This window comes from Sus scrofa, chromosome 3 (assembly GCF_000003025.6).
Source record: "Sus scrofa isolate TJ Tabasco breed Duroc chromosome 3, Sscrofa11.1, whole genome shotgun sequence".
Classification (NCBI taxonomy): domain Eukaryota; kingdom Metazoa; phylum Chordata; class Mammalia; order Artiodactyla; family Suidae; genus Sus; species Sus scrofa.
In genome coordinates, this window is record NC_010445.4 from 113,433,702 (window position 1) to 113,457,645 (window position 23,944).

Sequence of the window (23,944 nt, forward strand, 5' to 3'; positions counted from 1 at the left end):
AGAAATGGTATTAGATGCAGTCTTCTGGGACACTTTCCCCCTTAATATTACTCTTCAGGATGCTTCCAGGTTGCTGCATGTAGCTGCACTGCATTCATTTTTGCCATGTATTAAATTATTTGATCATGCACAACACAGAGAAAGAGTCCTGCCTCAAGTCTCAGGAGTTCAGAGAAGAAAGACTATCTAGAAAATTGAATAAATCAACTCCTCCTCATTGCGTTTATACCTCTGCTGGAACTTTAGAGAGTATGAAGACTGGAAGACAATTATTCTATCTTAAAAGTGTACCATCTAGTTTTGGAAACAAAACATAAAATAATTTGCTAGTCAGTTAAATAATATCGTACATTGCTAATTAGTAGTGTGGATATTAAAAGAAATTTGAGTAGGGAGAGATAAACACACGCACACACATGCACACACACATACACACACATACCCACAGTCTAGAAGTAATTAGACCCTTGGAGGTGGTAGGATTTGGGCTAAATCATGAAAGAGAGGTCTGGTTTGAATGGAGTATGGAACAAAACATTTGAGTTTAGAAGCAGAGTTGGGGATTCAGCAAGATTCTCCAATAAGTGTGACACATTTCAGAGAGAGGAAGGAGTCTTGGAGCTAAGAATTTGTTTTCAGTCATCCAGTGAATTAATCTTCAGAGTGCCAAGGATGAGAGATAAAATTAGTTAGATACTTGAGACCAGATTCTGAGAGCCTTAAGTGACAGGCCATTGGAGATTCTTGGAGGGCTTCAAATAATCATTTTGTTAAGTTCACTAGATGTTAATTGAGTCCACAGTAGATGTGAGATAGTCTCTTAATCATTCAATATATGCAAAGATGGGTGAGGTTCATCCCCTGACCTCAAGGATTTTGCATCATGGTGTGAATGACTGCAATGCAAGGTAAAATAAATTAAGCGCCATAGAGACGCATCAGTTGCTATGGTGTTTAATTAAGCAGGATCTGATACCTGCTGAGGGAATCGGGAATAGCTTCCTGGAAAGAGTGACATTTGGGATGGACACTGAGGAATGAATAACATTTGGAGGAAAGTGGGGAATAGCTGTGAGTCATAATAAAATGATGCGTTCTTCTTAGGGAAAAGTTCTAAAATATTATCATGCCACAGGCATGGTCAAAAATAAATAATAAAATCATTTCAACATTTAATCAACATTAAACAATTATCGAGACATTTTACTTTTTTATTCACACTAAGTTTTTTGGTTTGTGTTTTTTTTTTTTTTTTTGGCTGTGCCTATTGCATGCAGAAGTTCCCGGGCCAAGGATTCAACCTGCACCATAGCAGCAACCTGAGCCACAGCAATGGCAATGCCAGATCCTTAACCTACTAGGCCGCCAGAGAACTCCCTTCCACTAAGTTTTTAAACTACAGTATGTATGTTACAGCGCATCTACATTTGGACTAGTGCTCAGCAGTGACCTGTGACTAGTGGCTAACGTACTGGACGGCAGAGGTCTACACCATGCAGGCCAAGAGTCAGTGATGCTGGCAAGTCTGCTATTGAGATTATTACATGGAATGATGAAATGGACCCAGCTTTCCGTTGAGCTGCTCTAGGAGCATTCTATGAAGAACCTTACTTGATCTTCAAAGTAGTGCTGTTATTTGTTACTAGTCCCATTTCAGAGATGAGAAAGTTGAGGCTCAGACAGGTGGAGTAACTTGTCCAAGGCAGCATATTGAGTAAAATGGTAGGCCTCCATCTCTTGATTTCCATCCCACTGCTTTTGCCTGACCATAGCAGATGAAATCAGGATTCATCAAGCTAGGAGACCGTTGCATGTGTGAGGCGAGGATCATTTGGATCAAGTCAGAGAAGCCGGAATGAAGAGGTAAACGTGTGAATTTCCACAAATCGTTTGAATTGGGTGACTGATTGAATATAGGAAATGAACAGGGCAAGTATCAAAGAGGACTGAGCTGTTCAGCCATGACAACTAGAAGGGAAAGTGAGAGAGAAAGGGAATTTGAGAAAGAGCCCCATTTGGGAAGGCAAGTCTTAGGTTTGCTTTCGGACAGATTGAGCTAGATTCGATGACATGAGATCTGCCCTCAAGGAAACTGAGTTCTCTGAGACACAGAGTCGTCCTGATATCTGTCACACTTTTTGAACCTGATGTGTGGATCTGGAAGCACTGACTCCTGAACCCTGTTTTCCCTGAGCAGTTTTCATACATTTCCTCCGCTATTAATACAAATGTGGACCAATTTTCTCTGTATAAATGAGGTATTTGACTTTGCTGAGGAATTTGTTAATAATTTTAACAGTGCTTTTTCTCTGCGTGGCCATGTATCCTTCCCAAAGCGTTGTTGCATACTGTTCTCACAGCAGTAAAGAAAACTGGGCTAAACAGATATTATCACCACTTTGGAGTGTTTTTTTTTTTCTTTTTATTTTATTAAAGTATAGTTGGTTTACAATGATGTGCCTATTTCTGCTGTACAGCAAAGGGACTCTTATACATATATACATTCTTCTTTTGTGTTCTTTTCCATCATGGTCTATCCCAGGAGGTTGGGTATAGTTCCCTCTACTACATAGTAGGACCTTATTGTTTATCCATTCTAAATGTAATAGTGAGAGTTCCCAGAGTTCCCGTCGTGGCTCAGTGGTTAACGAATCCAACTAGGAACCATGAGGTTGCGGGTTCAATCCCTGGCCTTGCTCAGTGGGTTAACGATCCGGCGTTGCCGTGAGCTGTGGTGTAGGGTTCAGACGCGGCTCAGATCCTCAGTTGCTGTGGCTCTGGCGTAGGCCGGCGGCTACAGCTCCGATTAGACCCCTAGCCTGGGAACTTCCATATGCCACGGGAGCGGCCCTAGAAAAGACAAAAAAAAAAAAAAAAAAAAAGAGTTCCCTTTGTGGCTAAATGGGAACAGGCCCAACTAGTATCCATGAGGATGTGGGTTTGATCCCTGGCTTTGCTCACTTGGTTAAGGATCTAGCATTGCCATGAGCTGTGTGTAGGTCACAAATGTGGCTTGGATCCCGTGCTGTTGTGACTGTGGTGTAGGCCAGCAGTTGCAGCTCCGATTTGACCCCTAGCCTGGGAACTTCCATATGCAACGGTGTGGCCCTGAAAAGCAAGAAATAAAAAAAATTTTTTTTAAATGTAATAATTTGTATCTCCTAACTCCAAACTCCCAGTCTCATACCACTCCCACCTCCTCATACCTTGGTACCACAAGTCTGTTCTCTATATCTGTATCGCCATGTTATCTACCCAGCGTGAGAGCTTAAGGGACTTGCTCAGCATCTTCTACACTGGTAAGTAGCAAAATCAGGTCTAAAACCCATTTCACTGGCCTTCAACTCGGAAGACCCCTTTATCTTCATTTACTTCTCTTTTTTTAATATTAAATAGACACGTTACATACAATTTTTAATTTTTTTTTCTTTTGAGGGCCACACCCAAGGCATATGGAAGTTCCCAGGCCAGGGGTTGAATCGGAGCTGCAGCTGCCGACCCACACCACAGCCACAGCAATACCAGATCCTTAACCCACTGATTGAGGCCAGGAATCAAACCCGCATCCTCATGGATACTAGTCGAGTTTGTTTCCACTGAGCCATAATGGGAACTCCCAATTTTTCATATTTCTAATTTACAGTGTCTTTTTGTGGCCTACTGTTCCTCCATCATTGATGAGCCTTTCCTTTCTGGCAGGCAGCGGAAGGATGAGCTGGAGCAGAGGATGTCGGCGCTGCAGGAGAGCAGGCGGGAGCTGATGGTCCAGCTGGAAGGGCTGATGAAGCTACTGAAGGTAAGAGCCAGCGCCGCCCAGGTCTCCTCCTCCTCCCTCTCAGCTCTTCTCGTCCATCCATGTTCACCCCCAGTTCAGCTCCTGCCTCCTCTGTGACGTCAGAACAGGATGGGGCTAAAGGGTTAAATATTGCTGCTGAGACTCAGTTTTCTGGTAAACCTCCATAAAGTTAGCCTAATTCAGGACAAAAGTCATCTAATTTAGATGTCTAATTAGTGTAAAGCCTCATTACAAAAAATTAGTAACTGCAGCTAGAGTAACGGGCTTGAATAGTTGCTTTTATGAATAAATGAGAATGTTTATAAATAGGATATTAGCTATATATGTATAATGAATATTTCTCAAGTATGTGAAGTTCCTTTTAAGATAAGTTTTCAAATATTCTACCTCAATACTTAACAAATATTATGTCCTATTTTAATAAGTATTACAGAGACAAACCAACCTAATCGAACCAATTCTAATCAATAAATTTATCTATGAGGAGGAATACAAGGTTTAATATGTTGGGACTTGAATCAATCTGGAATAATTCAGGTGTCCCTTTCTATTTTTATTGAAAAATCTATTAGAGCCCCTACATCCTAGAGCAGAGAAAGGCACGCTTGGCATTTCAGTGGCCTCACTTGAAGAATTTGATTGGCACTGAACAGAACTATTCGCCCAGCTCTGTAGCAGCAGTGCCAGGGCACATACGTTCACGCTGTCGAGTCCTGAGTCCTGTGTCTATACTGTGAAACCACTGTAGTTCGTGGTGTGACACAGAGTTGGAGGCCAGTGTAGAAATCACAAGGTGTGGGGTACCCCAAAAGCCAACTGAGCAGGTGGATTTAATCCTGTGACAAAGTGGCTTCCTTAAAGGTTTTGAAAACAATCGTTTTGGAGTTCTTGCTGTGGTTCAGTGGTAATGAACCCAATTAGTATCCACAAGGACACGGGTTAGATCCCTGGCCCCACTCAGTGGGTTCAGGATCCAGTGTTGCCATGAGCTATGGTGTAGGTCACAGACATGGTTCGGATCTGGGGTTGCTGTGGCTGTGGCATAGGCTGGTGGCTACAGCTCCAATTCGACCCCTAGCCTGGGAACCTCCATATGCCGAGAGTGCCACCTTAAAAACAAAAACAAAAAACACCCAATCATTTAGGACGAGGAGAAGCTAAAGGATAATGAGTGATAGGAGGCTAAGGAAATCACCTAGGCCCAAAGTGACAAGGCTCTAGAGCAGGAAGGTATCACCTTGAAGACTTTTCTTCACCTTTCTCCTTCTAAACCAGTCCTTTAGTAATGAAGCTAGTGGGTAGATGGAGTGTGTGTGTTTTAAAGTGACTTTTGGCTTCCAGTAGACAATCCCGTACTTTAGTCTTGAGCTGAGTTTTTTCTAGCTTTGGTCCTAGGTATTCGGGTTGTTTTGTATGGGCATGTTTCTATATTATTAACCCTCTTAGCAGGTTTTCTCCTAAGAAATATGTCATATCTAAATGGGTCTTGCTTAAAGAAAACCTGGCCCAAATCCCTCTAATAGCTGTCAAGTAGCCCGCTAAGCAACCTACTCACCCACTCAAGATAGCAGAGATGTACTTAAACACATGTGGCCTGTGTAACATCTGGAGCCATGCGGGGCTTTGAAAGCCCTGCCTTTGGGCTAGTCCACCTGTAGGACAGAAGGTCATGGGGGATTCACTTCCCTTTCAGCAAGATGCTCTCAAGTATTACCCAGACGTAGTTGGGAAGGTACCCGGGGTGATTTTTGTAAAAGGCAAAAAGGTTTATGCAAACTGAAGGGAAGTCAGAATGCATTTCCCCTAAGTGTCACGTCAGCTTTCCCGTCAGCTGGTTGCCCTCAGCGTTCCTTAGAGTTCCTGGCTCGGAGCCCCACGTGCAATGCTGTGACCTTGTCTTGTACTTCTGATACTTGCATTCAAGGGCCAGCAGAATGAACTGATGCCTGGCACTCTGTTCCCAAACCCTGAGTTTCTTTGTACTTCCAGCCGTTGTCTTACAATTATAATTTCAGTAAAATAAGCAGGTCCCCACTGCTCTGTTTTGTAGGATCCCCTACCAAGTCCTTAAATGCCTTTTCATTTGCCCACCTGACAGTCTGAGGTCATTCAGAAAGGTCAGAAGAACTTGCAGACGGAAACCGGGAATGTTGTCCTCTTATGCATTGATTAAGAATTCACAGTTGAAAGCCTCAGACCTTTATTAATGTCCAGCTTCCTAAAATGATTACCACGTAATCTTAGTTTGTATATTATATGCATTCCTAAAAGGTCATACCTAGGAATTGCTGACTTCTATTAAAATCTCAAAGGTGTTTTCCTCCTATTTAAAATATCTTCACCACCCATAATAAAAGTACCCCTTAGAATCCTAATTTTAATTTCAAAGGAGAGCTCTGCGTTCATTGACGTTCAGTTCACTAGCATTTAATTCTCTCATAAAACAGCTGTAAGCAGTTAGTCAAATGGACAGTTGAGCCACGTGGTCTGGGATACTCATGACTTAAAATTTCCATTTCACAGGGAGTACTTTCATTTCATTGCTGCCGTGAAATATTATTTACTTTGTCTATTTATTTGAAAATTGATAAGTTAGAGAAGCATATATGTGAAGTATCACCATTGATTATTTATTCAACAAAAAATCTAAAACCTTTTTGAGGGGACAAGGTAGGGTTAAAAATTAATCATACGTTTATTTAACAAAAAAAAAGTATTGCATTCCTCAGTCATGTTCAGATATGTGGTGTCTAATGGTGACTAAGACTCAATCCCTGTCACCAAGGAATATCAGGAAGCTTCTTATTGCTATTTTTCCTAATGGTAGAACGTAGTCTGCCAGTCAGATACCCATGTTTCAGAATGTATCTTTACATTTCTACCCCTGATTAATGAGTGTATAGATAGCCTCTGCCTTCAACTTCCTGTTTAATCTAGAAGTAGTTATGTGTTGGTATTTTAGTTTCTAAATCATGTTCTAATATTTTTCTGCCTCATTTTCCCTTTTTCCAGTATTGCTTTTGAAATGCGTTTACCAGATGAATTCTGTAGTTTGGAATTTTAACCTCATTCACAAATGAGATTTTGAATGTATATTTTTTACTATAGGTAACTATGGCGACCATGGCATTACTTTGGCCACCCAACCAGATACCCCCCAAGTGGATGAGTCTCTCGTGTTTTTAGGTGACTTGAACAGCCCTAGATTTGTACGTTATGATTAAGGTATTATTACCCCCTTTAAATCAAGTTGGGTTGCCATCAGTCACTGTTTACCGACCCCAACTAACTAGTTGATAACAACAGCGTTCTAAGACCTTATGTCTGTCCCATTTGCTGTGTTGACAGAGCTTTCAAGGCTTTATAGGGTTGACTTTTGTGAGTTTGGCTTACACAGCACCATCCTAAGTAAGAGTTTTGTCAGAGTCCACCGTCTTGCAATCCCAGTGCACACAAGGGGCCTCCAAGTCCTGAAAGCGCCGCCCTGTCCACGCTCCCATCCTAACCTGATATGTGTCTGTCGCACCGTATAACGATTTTATGTCATTGGCTAAACTGTGTACAGCAGAGTCACCACGTGTGCAAACATGAAACGTCCCTTTCTCAATTTCCCTCTTCCACTCAAACAGAGCAATGTCGTCTCCAACGCCAGACCTGGAGAGAACAGTGAAAATACAGAGGTGTCTTAGAAAACTGTCCTAAGAAATGACATTCTACCGACTAGGAACCATGAGGTTGCGGGTTCGGTCCCTGCCCTTGCTCAGTGGGTTAAGGGTCCGGCGTTGCTGTGAGCTGTGGTGTAGGTCGCAGACGCGGCTCGGATCCCTCGTTGCTGTGGGTCTGGCGTAGGCCGGTGGCTACAGCTCCGATTCGACCCCTAGCCTGGGAACCTCCATATGCCGCGGGAGCGGCCCAAGAAATAGCAAAAAGACAAAAAATAAAATAAAATAAAATAAAATAAAATAAAATGAAATAAAAAAAGAAATGACATTCTAGTCTTCTGATCTCAAATGCAGTTCCAGCTTGTCAGGATTGCCCTGCCCCCCCACCCTCACCCCATCTCAATTTCCATTTCAACATGTAATGCCAGCAATAGAAACATTTTAATTGTTTGATAACTCTTCTGTGGCTGTTTGCCTGGCCTAGTGAATGGAAGAAAAGCGTTCTGCCCCACTGGGAAACCTGGCTAGGCAGGGAGATTACCTCCCAACTGTAAAATTCGGATCCCTCGAACTGGAGCCATGTATGCCTGATGTAAAAACCACAAGATGCTAACTTTCTCAAGGTAACTCAGCTAAAGTGTAGGGCCCTCTTTGCCTGGGTGCCTGTGCTTTTAGGTTTGGTCAGGCATCTAGCAGTGGCCTTTATAATGAAGAACATCTGCAGGTGCTGAGTTGGAGGCCCCTCAAGCGACATCTTGGTACCCACTTAATTCCTGGTGCATGTGTCTCCCTTGCAGGAGTAAAATTACTTTCTCCAAGTTCTTACTTCCCCTCTCCCTTTAGTAATCCCCTGCCTTTGCCGAAATCATTCTCGCCGATGCACCCAGGATCTGCAGACCGAGAAGCCCTCATCCATTCCCAAGACTTCCTCCACACATGTTCTGGAAAGACAGTCTGCACAGATGGATCCAATTTAAATAGAACCATTGCAGCAGCTTTGAGATTTGTGTATTTGGGGCAAAGAGCAGAGGCTTCCTGACCACCGTTACCCATGATGAGGCACAGAAAAAGGAAGCCAAGAGACCCGTTAAAAGAGTAGCTGAGAAGCATAGGACTGGCAGAGAGGAACTCAGAAGTGTTTATCTCATCTTCACTGTGCTTCGTACTCCATGTCTAAGGTGCATGCTGAGAGCCAAGAGTTAGCAAGGGCCTGCTCTGAGCACCGTGTCTGTGAGGCTCTGAAAGCCAGACTCCTTATCTTACCTGCATGTTTCCAGTGCTTTACGCATCAGGAATACCGAATGAACCTGTGTGCAACCCATGAGACACTGACTGAGGGGGAAAATTCTTTTTGAAAAGCCTCTTAGGGCCTTGAGGCAGTGTCCAGTTTATTGGGGGGTGGGGATCCATGTGCGTCCTTGACACGAACCGCAAAGCAGCCCCAATGCTCCAAAAGTGGAAGAGAAGGAACTACACAAGAGAATCTGGGTCCACCGGAATTGCCAGTTTCCAGGAAGTTCTTAAGAGCAGTGGTTCTCAGACCAGGAGGATTCAGCATCAGCTGAAAGTCTCGTGAAACAGCCCTGCCGCCACCCCAGGAGTTTTGATGACATGGGCAGGGGGCAAAGTTTGCATCTCTGACAAGTTTCCAGCTGATGCTGCTGGTCTGTGTTCCACACGTTGAGAACCACTGGCGTAGAGAAGTGTACCTAGACGCACGTGGTGGTTGTGAATGATGAAGTGGAATGGTCATTGGACTTTTGAGTCATGGTTGAGCTGCTTCTTTCAGTTCACCCTAAATAGTGATGTGACCTTGGGCAAGTCAAGCTCTCGGCCTTTTTCATGTGTAAAAGGGGAAGTTGGTCTAGATGGTTTATAAGGTTCTTTCCTTCTAACTCTCGAGGTTAGCGTTTAAAGAACTGGATGGGGCAGAGGCTGTTCATTTTCTGTCCAACTGATGATGCTCTGACGGTCAGGCCCTTAGCTCTCTGGACCTGTGGGCCTGGCCTGGTTTGCCTTTTTCTATCGCTTTTTTCCAAATGTTTGTGGTGATGGGCATTAATTTCTCTCCTTTTTCCCTCTGCCTTTTTTTCGTCTTCAACACCTCTAGGAGGAAGAGCAAAAGCAGGCAGTAAGTGAACTTCAGAATCCTCCACCTGACTCGTGCTCCTTTTGCATGTTCTTCTGTCCCTCATTTAACTGTTCCATACCTTCTCCTCTCCTCCCTGCACCAGCATCATCTCTGCAGCATTGGTTATGTGTAAAATCCTCGGCAGTTCTCGCCATGGTGGTGTAAAATGGCCTAAAAAGCCACATCATGTTCACCTAGTAGAGCATGTTCTTATTTGAAATCAGAGCTTGTTGAATTTGTTTTCGCAGTACACATCACTTGTGTTTCCTTAAATGTGCATGACGAGCCAGGCTACAGTTGCATTTTCTGCACTTACCTTTTGTGCTGCTTCAGGATTACAGCAACTTTAATTGCTTGAAACAACTTGCATTGTGGTCACGGGAACCTCATGGCTAAATACTGTGTCATAAAAGACTGTGCATAAAAATGAGTAGTTCTTTTGAGAACTTTAGATGTTCTTTTAGCCTTGAACGGGCTTCTGGATGCTCCAGCTCCAGGAGCCTTCTTAACAGAGTTACCGGTGAAAACTAAGGGACTCGTTAGGCTGTAAGTGATTTCCTGTCCAGAACCTACTCCAGAGGGAGCTCTGGTTTTTCTGAGCTGCATGGTATTTAGGAACAGTTTGTTTGTTTTTATTTTTCCTGATAGCCACTAACCCACACAGGAAAATCAGTTGAGGGCCTACCCACAATAGTAACACCATATGTTTACATAACATAATAAGGTTTTCAAAGCATGCATTTTTTTTTTTTAATACACGCTAAAGCTGATTTTTACCTCAGGGCTTTTTTCTTAAAGAGAGAAATAAGAAATGCGTCATTTCTTGTTCAAAAAACAAATTAAGAAGAGGACTATGAGACATCCTATTTACTGTTATTTCCAGTTAGGAGAGCAGTGGAATCAGAGGGTAAAGGGAGAAGAAAGGAAGAGATGGGTAATGAGGGAGGAGGCAAGGCAAGACAGAGAGGCTGTCAGAAAGAGGGAAGAAGGAGTTCCTTTCATGGCTCAGTGGTTAACGAATCCAACTAGGAACCATGAGGTTGCGGGTTCGATCCCTGGCCTTGCTCAGTGGGTTAAGGATCTGGCGTTGCCGTGAGCTGTGGTGTGGGTCGCAGACGTGGCTCAGATCCTGTGTTGCTGTGGTTCTGGCGTAGGCCGGCGGCTACAGCTCCTATTAGACTCCTAGCCTGGGACCCTCCATATGCCGAGGATGCAGCCCTAGAAATGGCCAAAAAAAAAAAAAAAAAGAGGGAAGAAGAGAGAGTGTGAAGTCAGGGTAGGAGAGTGACCCAGAGGTCTCATTGGCCTTAATGTAAACAAAGTGTGTTTATTTTTGTCTTTCTTTGGTTTTGTTTTTTCCTCACTCATGCATAATTTATCACTCTGCTCTTATGGCACTTTCACATCAAGGGACATTCGCATGGGCAAAGCAGGAGAAGACCTGGATAGAAAGTCAAGCCCGGCCGTTAAATGCTTCTGCAAGGAAGTGACACACATCACTTCCACTCCATTTCTTTGGCGAAAGCAAGTCACATGACCACACCTAACTTGAGGTGGGGGCAGGAAAGCACAGTCCTCCAGGTTGCTTAGACATAGAGAGGCAGGTGCCTACCACAAGTAGGAGGATGAGCGAGATGGTGTTGGAGGGAGGGAAATAAAACATCTGTTCTTCCTTCTCCCACTCTTTTCCTTGACAGTCTCATCCTCTTGCTGTGACCACACCCTTCCGACAGCTCAGGGCATCACCTCACCTGTAGTTGCTGGCACCAGGGCTCCCCCTCCTTTTTGTCATCCCTCTGCACCCCAGAGGTGTGCTTTACAGCTAAAACCACTTGCTGGGAACCTCCCCCAGTAGTCCAGCCAGAGTAGCCTCTCCTGATCCTTCTCTAAATGTGCCAGCTCAGAGCAAATCATGTCATCGGGAGCATCCCACACCTCACCCGAGCACACCTTCCAGAATAGGGCAGACATTAAAGATATTTCTTTATGGCAGCAGTAGGGCTGCCAATAGATACTTTGGGGGGGGTGCTGCTCCTGTGGCATACAGAATTCTAGGGATTGATCAAACCTATGCCACAGCTGTAATCAGAGCCACAGCAGTGACAATATCAGGTCCTTAACTCGCTGAGCCACCAGGGAACTCCAGTACTTAATTTTTAAAAAATTTTATAGATTACAGTGTAATCCAAGAACCAGAAATTGTCACTGCTGGTCTATTATTTCTCAGGTCAATTTAAAGCTGGTCTTGAGCAGACAGGGATTAAATTACAAGTTCATTCTAGGGGCCTCTGATTGTGTGTGAGACCATCCTCCCCTCGAAGCTGGCAAAATGAGAAGCTAGGCCCAGATCGCCGGCCACTCATGAGCCACTTGTGTGCGTGTTGGGAGTTCTCCGTAGCCAAGGCCTTGAGCTCAGGTTCTAGTCCTCACTGTCCAGGGGACCATCCATAGCGCAAACTGGTCCAAATTATGTTTTCCTCGTCTTTCCCCCCATAGTATGAGGCGGGACGTCCTGCCGTGTGGATACAGGGAGGAAGCTCTTCTGTCCACATCACAGGTTTCATTTGGACCCACCTAAGGCTCAGCAGTGAGGCTCAAATTTGGGCTTTCTGTAGTTCAGCAACATTTTGAATGTGTACAAGGGGAAAGACCATGAAGCTCCAGACCTCAAGCTTCTGCCTTAATCTGTATCATTACTGGGCGAGGCACCAAGAGGTACTTAACACAGAGCTAAGTCGTAACCCTTTCCTCCTCCTGGGTTCTGGCTGGGGTAGTTTAATTTCTTCCCTATCAGAATGTATTACCCTATATGGGGCATAAAATAATTATAAAAGATTTTTTAAAAGAAGAATTTACCAGTCTTGCTTCCCCACACGGACTCCATACATCCATTACACCCATTACAGGGGACTTTTTATGCAGTCTGCCTTCTTCATTCCCTTTCAGGGATTATTTTGGCTTTAGGGGAATTTGAGAGAAATGCGTAATAAGTGTGACTTTGAGGCTGCAGTTCTACCGTCGGCCTCAGCCACCTTTCCAGAGCTTCACTGCCATTGGTACCTCCGCTGATAACTCCTCTGTCTTTCCTCGCTGCCTCCCCCCATCCTTCCCCCTCGCTTTTCTCAGATCCAAGGGTTATAATTAAGGGCACAACTGCCTGGCTATTTCAGATAAGACTTCATTGAGTGACTGTTCGACCCACGCTGTACCCTGCAGTTTAACAGGCTCAGGAATTAGATTGTGTCGATTGAGTCAGGTTAATCAGGCCCATGATAATCGTCAGACTGTAATTAAAGGCCCTAGTCTGCCTTTTTAACTACTCCATCCCCTAGCACTAGCCCAGTGGCCACTGCATGACAGACGGTCAATAAGTAGTTGCTGAATGAAAACTGGTGTTAACCAAATTTATAAGATTTTGACTTAAAAGCAGTATGAATTCATAAGTTTATTCATTGTAAGGGACATAGCAGTAATTTTGCTTGAGGTACTCCCATATAATAGGTAGATCTGTTCAAGAGACTACATGATGGTTCAGAAATATCCTTTATAAAAAAGAATCAGAAAAGCAAATTTCTAGAGCTCCCTGGTGGCTCAGTGGGTTAAGGATCCGGCATTGTCACTGCTGTGGCTCTGATTATGGTTATGACTCAAGTTCGATCCCTGATCCAGGAATTTCCACATGCTGTAGGCATGACCAAAAGAAAGAAAAACAATATTATCCAAAAAATAGGAAGACCAAACTAATATATTAGTATTAACTCTATTTTTATTTCCATCTAAAGAACAGATACTGATTATGTAGAGTAAATCGTCCTCTTTTGTTTTAGTACAGATCATATATAAAATACAGGATTATCCATAGTTATTTATACCATTTGAAAATATCTCGAGGGAGTTCCCTGGTGGCTCAGAAGGTTAAGGATCCAGGGTTGTCACTGCTGTGGCATCAGTTCACTCCCTGGCCCAGAAACTGCCACATGCTACAGGCATGAAAACAAAAAACACAAGGAAAAAAGAAAGTATTTTGAATATTGTGGAGTAAGAACCCAGTGCCCAGAAGCAGAAATGTGGTTATGGGATTTATCAGCGTGTTACACAGGGGTACAAAGGGTTACAGAGGGGTGCATTAAAGTAACAGCAGATGGATGAGGTCTTGCTGCTGAGGGTGTTTACTGTTGAACTGCGGGCCAGTCCCTCAAGGTCACAGTCCTAGGCTGGGGGGATTTCAATGTACAAATTTATTCTAGGAACACCTTAGGGTTTTATTTTTTTTCCCAGAGACTCAACATGCCATAAAATTTCACTGCTGGATTGCTAACACCAAATAAAGTGAGCTACCCAAGGCAAGGGTTCAGTTTATTCATGAGGATGTATTCCCTTAGACATTTCGCCTGTTAGAATATCATCAAGTTTGAAACTTGGAGTTTCCGTTGTGGCTCAGCAGATTAAGAACCTAACTAGTGGCATTCCCCTTGTGGCTCAGCGGAAACAAATCTGAGTAGTATCCATGAGGATGCAGGTTTGATCCCTGGCCTCACTTATCGGGTTAAGGATCCAGCGTTGCTGTGAGCTGTGGTGTAGGTTGCAGACACAGCTCAGATCTGACTTTGCTGTGGCTGTGGTGTAGACTGGTGGCTATAGCTCCGATTCAACCCCCAGCCTGGGAACCTCCATATGCCACAGGTGTGGCTCTAAAAAGACAGGGATTAAAAAAAAGATCGCAACTACTATCCATGAGGATGTGGGTTCAGTGCTCAGTGGTTAAGGATCCAGCATTGCCACAAGCTATGGCATAGGTCACAGAAGCAGCTTGGAGTTAAAGACTGTAGACAGTGATGTATAAGGATGGGGGGCTCCCACAGGGGTGGCCTTGACCCGGGGAGTAGGGTGGTGGTCCAGGGGTTACATAGGTGGTTCTCTGAGGATTATGTGATTAGAGGAGCCTTGGTGAGTCCACCGAGAGACCATGGCCACACTCGGGACCTCGTGTTCTACTTCAGTCAGTTAGGATGTCAGATGGGACTCGGCCCTTGCCATTTTTGATTTCCAGAACCAAATAGCCCACCACAACTACACCAAGGAAAGCATGGTGTGGGCTGGCTGTCAGAAGCCCCCATCTCTGACCACACCTTCACCAAATATGCCCCAGAGGAAGGGCCCTCAGTATTTAGTCAGCCATGGCTGACCCATGACAGACCTCCTGAATGTTAACTTCGTAAGTCTAAGAGAAAGTATTTAAAAGAAAAAAAAGTACGCAACAAATAAAAAGCTCCTCTTTGTCCATTAAAGAGACTACTGGTGAACCCCTTGCTGTGTTCAGGGGTCAGTTCCCTCTTGGTTCACTTAGGCCTTGGACACAGTCTCTTTGCAAAGTGATCCGCATGCCTTGCTGAAGTTTTCTGAGCTCCCATCATACTCTGAAATAGAAGTCTTGAGTCTACTTCCTGCAAGGTAGGAGAGGACTGCCATTTATTTTTGTCTTCAGCCCTGTCTTCCTATGTTCAAGTGAGCAGTGAAGAAGCTTGGCCTTTTGGAGGACAGAAAGAGAGCTGCACAAATCCCACCCTCAAGGAGCATGACACTTATTTCATGATTGACGCAATGCTTTGTATACAGAACACAAGCCAGGTCAGTAACAGCTAGAGCCATAGGCACCACTGCCGCCCTCCCAAGTTTGCAGGCTGCTCTGGCTGTGCCCTTAGCCTTTAGCCTGGGTCCCAGTCCTGGTCCGTGTACACAGACTCTCTGCCAGAGCTGGCTGCCCACGGATGGCCTTGCGAAAATCCACAAAGTGTGCTCATTCAGCAGTTTCGCCTCCTGAACTCGCCATAGGGACCTGGTACCTTGTTGGGGGGTTTTGTTTGTTTGTTTGTTTGTTTGTTTCCTCCAAAAGAGGAAATGTCATTGCAATATTGAAAAATAGGTACTCGGAGTTCCCTTTGTGGCTCAGTGGTTAATGAACCTGACTAGGAACCATGAGGTTGCAGGTTCAATCCCTGGCCTCGCTCAGTGGGTTAAGGATCTGGCGTTGATCTGAGCTGTGGTGTAGGTCACAGACGCGGCTCAGATCCTGAATTGCTGTGGCCGTGGTGTTGGCTGGCAGCAACAGCTCTGATTCCACCCCTAGCCTGGAAACCTCCATATACCATGGGTGTGGCCCTAGAAAAAGACAAAACAAAACAAAAAAAAAAGTAGGTACTTGCATTTTATTCCCCCAACTCTGTAAACACTCTAGGGAGTTTATAGTCTGAGGATATGTGGGGTGGGGGTAGCTTTTGGGTCTTTGCAGCACCCCCAGTATTTTAAATCATTCTGAGTCACAACCTGAGGGATTTCCTCACCTGCTTGGTTTTTTTCTCCTCCTGTACTGTATTTCTCTGTTTTCCTCTCTTGACCAGAGTGCATGTGACATATGAGATCTAGGCACCAGGGTCTCTAGGGAAAGTCGCTATACCTCAAGCTGGAGAAATTCACCTTCCCCTGGATGAAGACGAATTCCTAGGACACCGTATCTACCCCCAGAATACTGCAGTCTGAGTCCCAGCAAAAGCATCAACAGAAAGGAACATGACTTCTAGGTTAGGAGCCCAAGAACCTGGGAAATTGACTGAAAAAGTGAAACTGGGGAGATGATATGGGATACAGGAAAGGGACTTTAGTCTGGTTTTGGACATACTGTGTTACAAAGAATAGGCAGGCTGTCAAGCTTTTTGTCTAGTTTATTAGCTATTTGGGGATAGGCAGCTGGAAATTTAGTTGGAAAACTAGATTAGCAGTGTCACTTGTGGAAGTCTTCAATTTAAGGATGAAACCATAAACATGGGCCTTAGAGAAAACCCACAATAGACAACAGAAGAAAGAGGAGTGGAGGGCTCGGATTGTGGGTTCTCATAAAAAAAGCAGTTTCAAGGAGAGCGTTAATAAGACAATAAGGCAAAGATCTAACAGTAAGGAAGTTAGCAGCAACCTGGGAAAGGGGATTTGCAGTACGGTAGCGTGTAGACAGCTCTGAAAAACAGATTCTGTCTTGTCCAACCTCCCCACCTTCCCCTGCATTGGTTTCCCCTCAAAGGAAGGAGGCGTTAAATCTTTAATCTCCCTCATTGAGTTACATGCGAATGAATTGTTCCTCTCACTCATCCAACCGTGTTGACAAAAGCTCATTTCTTTTCTATCTCAACATGTATATAACCTTTACAAACCTCAGTTTTCTCATCTATAAACTTCCAATCCACAATTCTTTGATCCTTTCATCACTGATACCAGTCAGTATATTGGGAAAAGCCTCTGAACCAAGAAAGTTCTTAAGAAATCCACCTGGCTTCGTGAGACTGGTGTCTCCTTTTGTGACTTTGAAACCCTCTGGCCCTCACTTCATTGTCTGGATTTTCTAACCAGCTCCTTCCCCAGGGTTTATTCATGCCGACCTCCTACCTCCCACTTTTCCAAACAACAGAGCGCATCCTAAGGACAACATCAACTACTTCCTGAAGCCCTCTGTTTTGGCTTATCTCTGGGATTCTGAGCCACACCTCCCGTGGGAAGAGAAGATTCTCTACCGTCTCTTTCTGTTAGACCGCATTCAGTATCCTCGCTTGGCATGTAGTTGGACCTGTGAGCCTCCACTTGGAGAGCATCTGTGGGCATTTCCTCGAATCCTGATGCTGTACCAATCTCTACGGGTTTATATAGCTGACCTCAGGCGGGTTCTGATGTTCCAAATTAACAGCAGTGCCAAGGTAGGGAACTTCCTGGCCTAGAGTCCTTCACCGAAATGAACATCTGCTTAGTTTCAGCCAAAGAAACATATTACGGAAGGATATGATAGACTCCTTTGCACTCATCTCCATTTGCTGCTAATCATAATTTGGCAAGTAGAATTATTCCCATTTGGAGCTGTAGTATAGATGCCCAGTGCTTTAAAAAAAGAAAGAGAGAGGAGAAAAAGGAAATACAGAGGCACGTTTTACAAAATTAGAGGCGATGCAGAAAGACAGTTAACTCCAGCTACAGCGGTACCTTTACTAAGACCCATGCCAGCTCACTGCTGCTCTGCAAAGCTGGCTAGCCATAAATCCTGCAGTGCTTTCATAAGTGTGCATTCTGATTGACTTAAATACGTGTAACATTCACTATTCATTCACTGCTTTCACATCTCACGTTTCAAGGATGTATAATCACATCAGACCTCAGGAAATCAAGAGAGTGTCTAGGAGACTCTCAGGCCTGTAGCTGCCCCCAGAACATCCCCCAAGTGTTCAGACGATTATCAGAGTTTATTCTTGGGCCCCTTGAAATTTCTAACCTCATCTGAGGCTCCTGGTGGGTGGCCTGCCCTTCCTGCCACAGCAGCTCACCACCTGGGAAAAGAAGCCCTGGAGAGGCCACCCTCTTGAGGGCCTTGTAGCTCTGTCACATTAGAGTAATGTCAGGTCTTCATCCTTGGCAGTGGCGGTGGTTGGGTGCGGGGTGTTATGTGCATTGTGGGATGTTCACAGGTCCCTTGACCTCCATCTGCTAAATTCCAGTGATGCCCACACCACCCTACCCCCCACCAGGGCCCTAGCAGGTAAAATTATTCCCAGGTAAGAAGCACAGCCCTGGGCCCAGAGAACCTTTCCCTGTGATTCCAGTCTGAGTCCTGGAGGCTTCTCAGTATCCCCTATTCTGAGGTTTAGACGTGGAATGGACGGTCAAAGATTTCCAGTCACCTTCCCCCACCAATCACCCCTTGTCCACATGTCCTGCTTCTGTTCACGTCGTTGCCAGCACTCCCTCCACGCATGCGCTGTGCCCACTCTCTGCCCTGCCCACACTGTTGTCAGGGTCTGGTCCGTTTTTTTCTCCAAAAGCTTGCTTGCATCTCTCTCTTCTCTGTTCCTGTCACCATTCTTCAAACCAGCCTCTGTCATCTGTCACCGAGTCTATTGGAAAAGCCTCCACATAGGTCTCATCTCCTGTCTCCTGCTTCTCAGTCCCTCATTCACTTTGCCCCAGGGCCAGGTTCCTAAGTCAGACCAGACCCACCGCCGGAAGCCTTCGCTGGCTCCCTCTCCCGTGGCCAGTGGCAGGGGTCGGCAAGCTTTTTCTTGAAAGGGTTGGGTAGTAAACATTTTAGGCTTTGTGAACCAAATCAAAGATATTATATAAAGACTTATATAACCATTTAAAATAAAACCGCTTAAAAATGTAAAAGCCAGTCTTAGCTCACTGACTATAAAAAAGCAGGTGGCGAGCTGGATTTGGCCATGGGCTGCAGTTTGCCCGTCTGTGGCCTCGTCGATAAACGATGACCATTTATTCAGGCTGGTTGTGGCCCCTACTCCTCCTTGCCACCTTGTATCTTCTGTGCTTCCTGCGTGCCCTCACACGCAGCCTCTCCTCTCCTGGCGCCTCTGCCGAGCCCTTTCCTCACCTGGACGGCCCTTCCCGAGCCTCTTCTGCCTTTTGAAATCATACCCTCAAGACAAGCTCAGATGCCACCTCTTCTCTGAAACCACCCTGTTCCAAAAGGTCAGAGTTCAACCCTCTCGCCTCTGGGCTCCTTTTCCTTTGTCCCTCTGCTCTGGCACAGATTTCATCCTCTTTGCTTGCTAGCTACGTTCATGCTGAACTGCCTAGGAGGCTGTGAGCCTGCTGACAGTGGAGACCTTGCCCCTTCGTACCCCGGCTTTGCACCTTCCAAAGTGGAAGCACGGCAGGTAATGGCCCCTTGAGCCGGTATGTGAGCGTTTTATGTACATCTTCACCGACCTGTGAAGATATTATCATCTCCTCTTTGCATAGGAAGAATCTGAGCCCAGGAGACACTAAGTTCCCCAAGTTCACGCAGCTGCTAAATGGCAAAGCTGGAATCCAAACCAGGTCCCTCCGACGACAGAGCCTAGAGTCTAACCCTATCACAGGGAGTGGACAAAGGGCGGGGGTGCTGGATTGGGTGCCACCCCTCACCATGCACGTTTTACTTACTTACCTACAAGTAGCATTTAAATGTGACTCATTGAATTTTAGAATAACGTTGATCGGGTTCTGGCTGCCTGCCTGATCATGGAATAAAGACCACGTCTGAATTAATGACCGTCCGCTCCTGGCTCCTGGAATCCTGTGCTCTTTGGGCCACTAACGGCAGTCTGAGTGTTCAGTATCTATTTTATAGGGATTTTTCCCTCGCGGAGACCCCTGATCATTTTGCTGGGAACTAGCTTTGAAATCCTGCAGTGAGAACTACTGGGATACCATTTTCAAACAGAGCTGGGCAAACCAGGAGAAACAAACAGAAAGAGGGTAATTCTAGTCTTGGAATTTATGAGCTTCCCTATCTAAGTTTAAATTTCAACTTTCTTTTGATCTTTGGGTTTATGGTGAGTTTTAATAGACTGTTCTTTTGAGACAGTCTCAGGAACTTAATATCTCTTTTCTCCTGCCACTAAGAAAGATAGTTAGACACCTTGTCCCCCACCTCTTCCGGCCGTGGGTAAGCTTTGTCTTCTATATAATTTAACTTAAATAGGGGCCGAAAGACGAAGACTGAGAACCATGACCTTCTACCCATTGCCAACAGTGTGGTCACAAAACACCCAGCAGTGCTGCCATCCATGTGTCACGTCTAAAGCAGCTAACCCGGAGTTCCCGAGTTCCCGTCGTGGCGCAGTGGAAACAAACCTGACTAGGAACTATGAGGTTGCGAGTTCGATCCCAGGCCTCGCTGAGTGGGTTAAGGATCCAGCATTGCCGTGAGCTGTGGTGTAGGTCGCAGACACAGCTCAGATCTGATGTTGCTGTGGCTGTAGCTCCGATTTGACCCCCTAGACTGGGAACCTCCATATGCTGCGGGTGTGGCCATAAAAAGCAAAAAATTAAAGCAGCTAATTCTACAAGCCACTGCAGGGAGTGACAGGTCATGGGTAAGCCCCGAGTTTCCTGAAGTGATGTGGGAACAGACAGGTGTCAGCCCCCTGTGGAGGAACCTCGGGGCAGACTTTTGGGCGGCCCCCCTCCTTCCCAGCTGACACACACAGTAGATAAATGTGCTAACAGTGGTGAGAGAAGAGAGACACTGTGAAGCTCTCTAGCCCTTCACCCCAGTGTTTAGAAGCCAAGTTCATCCTTAAAAGCGAACTTGCACTTAAGCTTGCAGGACACTTTGCGGGGCAAGGGAGGTCTCCAGGCACAGTCTTTACCTGTTTCTAACTCACCCCAGATGGAACCACAGCTGCTGCCATGCACAGTCCTGTGCCACATGGCTGGCTTTCTCTCTCCTCCACCTCTTCTCCTTGTGTGTTCGCCTCCACCCCTGGGCCTGACTCCCAGCAGTCTTTTTTTTTTTTTAACCTTTCTAGGGCCGTACCGCAACATATGGAAGTTCCCAGGCTAGGGGTCTAATCAGAGCTGCACCTGCCAGCCTACACCACAGCCACAGCATCACAGGTTCCGAACCATGTCTGCAACTTACACCACAGCTCACAGCAACGCCAGATCCTTAACCCACTGAGCGAGACCAGGGATCAAACCCACGTCCTCATGGATACTAGTCGGGTTTTTGACTGCTGCACCACAACAGGAACTCCCCCAGCAGCCTTGCCTCTTGTTGTGTGGGGCAATTACTTCCAAACCTTGCAGCAGGAAAGACTGTGCAGCATCAGGTAATCCTCTCCCTCTCCTTTTCCTTCCACGTGTGATGGGAGCTATGTTTGCCAGCAGAGCCACTACCAGTGCCGGCTCAAAATAGTCTGTGGGTTTTTGTTGTGCTTTTTTTTTTTTAATTTCAGACCACAGTTTCTTTCTCCCAATATTGTTTTCTTGGGGTTTTGTTGTTGTTGTTGTTGTTGTTTCTGAGTGAGCTCTGAAAATCGACAGCAAAGAGGCCAGTTTGTTTAATTTAAATACACAGCAGCAAAATGAAGGTAATTGTCCACACAGGCCATCTGCTACCTGGCAGGTGTCCATGAGTCAGAGAGAGAGAAATGGAGACTAAAGTGTCTCCTTCTGTTGCCATGATAACCACTTAGCTCTGAGTTTTCGTTGGGGGGGGGTGGAGGGGATGCAGTGGACAGAGCTCCGGAAAGGGCATTGACTCTCAAAATCAGGCTTTTTGCCATAAACCTCTCTGGGCTTGATTACTTGCGTATCAAGGAGATTTTTAAAATTCATACCTGTTCCGTAAGGGAAAAAAAGGGAAGGAAATGGTTTTTATGGAGCCTGTACTGTGTGCCGGGCACCTGCTGAGGATGGCTGAGTGGCCAAGAACAGTGTCTATCGTTTTCTCCCTGCCAGAGTCCCCGCCTCTGCTCGCAGTGTCCTCAAGTCACCTTCTCTGGCACACTCGGTACCTGTGTTGGCTCCAGTATTAGATTTGTACTCTAGACAAAAGACTAAGTCGGAATCGCCGTTTTCTCCTTTTCCACGTTTCTCGCTCGCGTTGGAAATGATTGTATGTTCCTATCGAAGACCTCAGTTGACCTCGGCAGTGACAGTCCCGACGGATCCGTGTTCCTTCCGACGTCAGGAACGTGGTGCTGGGATCCCAGCGTGCTCAGGGCTCTCGCAGCAGGTTAAGGCAATGAGAAGACTCAGGTACCCATCTGAGCCTCGCTGCTCATTTATTTGCAACCTTGTGATGTCTCTAGGCCTCCGTCTCCTCAGATACAAATGAATGTCAGAGGGAAACACAGGCTGTTTTCCTGGAGTCACAAACCCTCTGAAACTATCAGCATAACTTCCAAGCTGTTTCTTGGAACAGGATACATGGATTTCTCAGGTTCTAAGTCTTTGATGATGTAGAAGAAGCGGAAGCGCCAGCAGACGAGAGAGCTTCTCAGACTGTGACATTTCTCTAGTTCTGTCTTTTGAGCAGAATTGTTTCCAACTACAAGAGACCTCTGTATTCAGAGAACCTGAGTTACAGGGCAATTATTGTGCTTAGTTGCTGGTGAGACACGTGACTGGCCTGTGCTGTGTTCAGGCCTTTGTTGTAGGCTGTAGGACAGCAAGGTCCCTCTGTCCTTGCACCAGGAAACCTTAAAACACCGAGGGGCGCGTGGTGACGCTTCCCCTGCCCTCTCCCGGCATCTGAGAGCCCAGAGGCGTGCGATTGCTTCTCCCCTCAGTGGACGGCTTATCCCCCCTTCCCAGAGCCACCTGACTGTCCTCCCACCCCTGCTGATTCCCGCGTGAGTCTCAGGTTCCCGTCAACCCTAGGTTCCAAGGGCAGTGCTCCCCCAGCCCCCTCCTGCGCGACTGAATCTAGGCGGTTGCTCTGAGGGCTGTGCTCACCTCTGCACGGGGAGGGCCTGCCTCAGCCCACAGCCCCTCTGGGCCTTGAGACGAGGTGCAGTCACTCAGTGCAGTGCCCCCGACTGCACTGACTTCAGCACGACTGTCCGGCGCAGACTCATCACACCTATCGGGGGCCAGGGGACGAGCAGGCCGCAGCAGCCGGGTTCAAGTGCCAGAAGTGCACTGTGTGCAGGGCTCTCCCCCAGCAGGGTGAGCGCCCCACGCTCCCGTCTGGACTTGGGTAATTAGAGGACAGCCCCACCCTCTGCCTCAGCAGCCTGTTCCCTGCGCCTCCTTCCAGGCAGCATCGCTGGGGTTGACTCCACTCGTGCCAAAGCTAAGTTAGGAGCAGAACGTGCCTTCTGGGACCCTGAGCTGGCTGCCGAGAGCCCTCGGAGGAGGACCCTCGGCTGACAGTGTGGTGAGACCAAAGCAGAGCCTTGATGACCTGGCGTTTCTGAGATGAGGTCACCTGGCAAAGGTCATAGATGGGTGAAGGTCACAGAATCAAGGGATTTTACAACTGAAAAATACTTGGCACGTCTTCTAGTTGATGCTGCTGCTCAGTTTGTAAATGAGACCGAACCCCAGGAAAAAAAATTTTTTTTTGTCTTTGTAGGGCTACAGCCAAAGCATATGGAGGTTCCCAGGCTAGGGGTCAACTCAGAGCTGTAGCTGCTAGCCTGCGCCACAGCCACAGCAACTCCATATCTGAGCCACGTCTGTGACCTACACCACAGCTCAGGCAACGCCGGATCCTTAACCCACTGAGCAAGGCCAGGGATCGATACTAGTCAGATTTGTTTCCGCTGAGCCACTACGGGAACTCCCGAACCCCAGCAAAATTAAAATCTGTGTGCCTCATGGTTGAAAGAAAAACCCAGGAGTTCCCACTGTGGCCCAGTGGGTTAGGAACCTGACATAGTGTCTGTGATTATCTGGGTTTAATCCCTGGCCTTGCTTAGTGGGCTGAGGATCTGCTACGTAACAACTTGCCCCAAACCTTAATGGCTTAGAAGAACAAACTTAATTTAAATTACTTTTTTATTGTTTTTATATTTTTTTTGCTTTTTAGAGCCA

General features: G+C 46.1%; 1 protein-coding gene across 28 annotated transcripts in view; it reads left to right on the forward strand.

Moving 5' to 3' along the window:
* Positions 1-23,944, forward strand: part of DTNB (dystrobrevin beta) — a 247,849-nt gene that overhangs the window by 204,541 nt on the left and 19,364 nt on the right. For 16 of the 28 annotated variants that reach the window (XM_021087742.1, XM_021087744.1, XM_021087745.1 and 13 more), the window contains 2 exons: positions 3,700-3,796; positions 9,569-9,589. In XM_021087742.1, coding sequence (XP_020943401.1) covers positions 3,700-3,796; positions 9,569-9,589 — 118 coding nt within the window. The remainder of the gene's footprint in view (positions 1-3,699; positions 3,797-9,568; positions 9,590-23,944) is intronic. The other 12 variants (XR_002342818.1, XR_002342817.1, XR_002342816.1 and 9 more) reach the window with 1 other exon arrangement.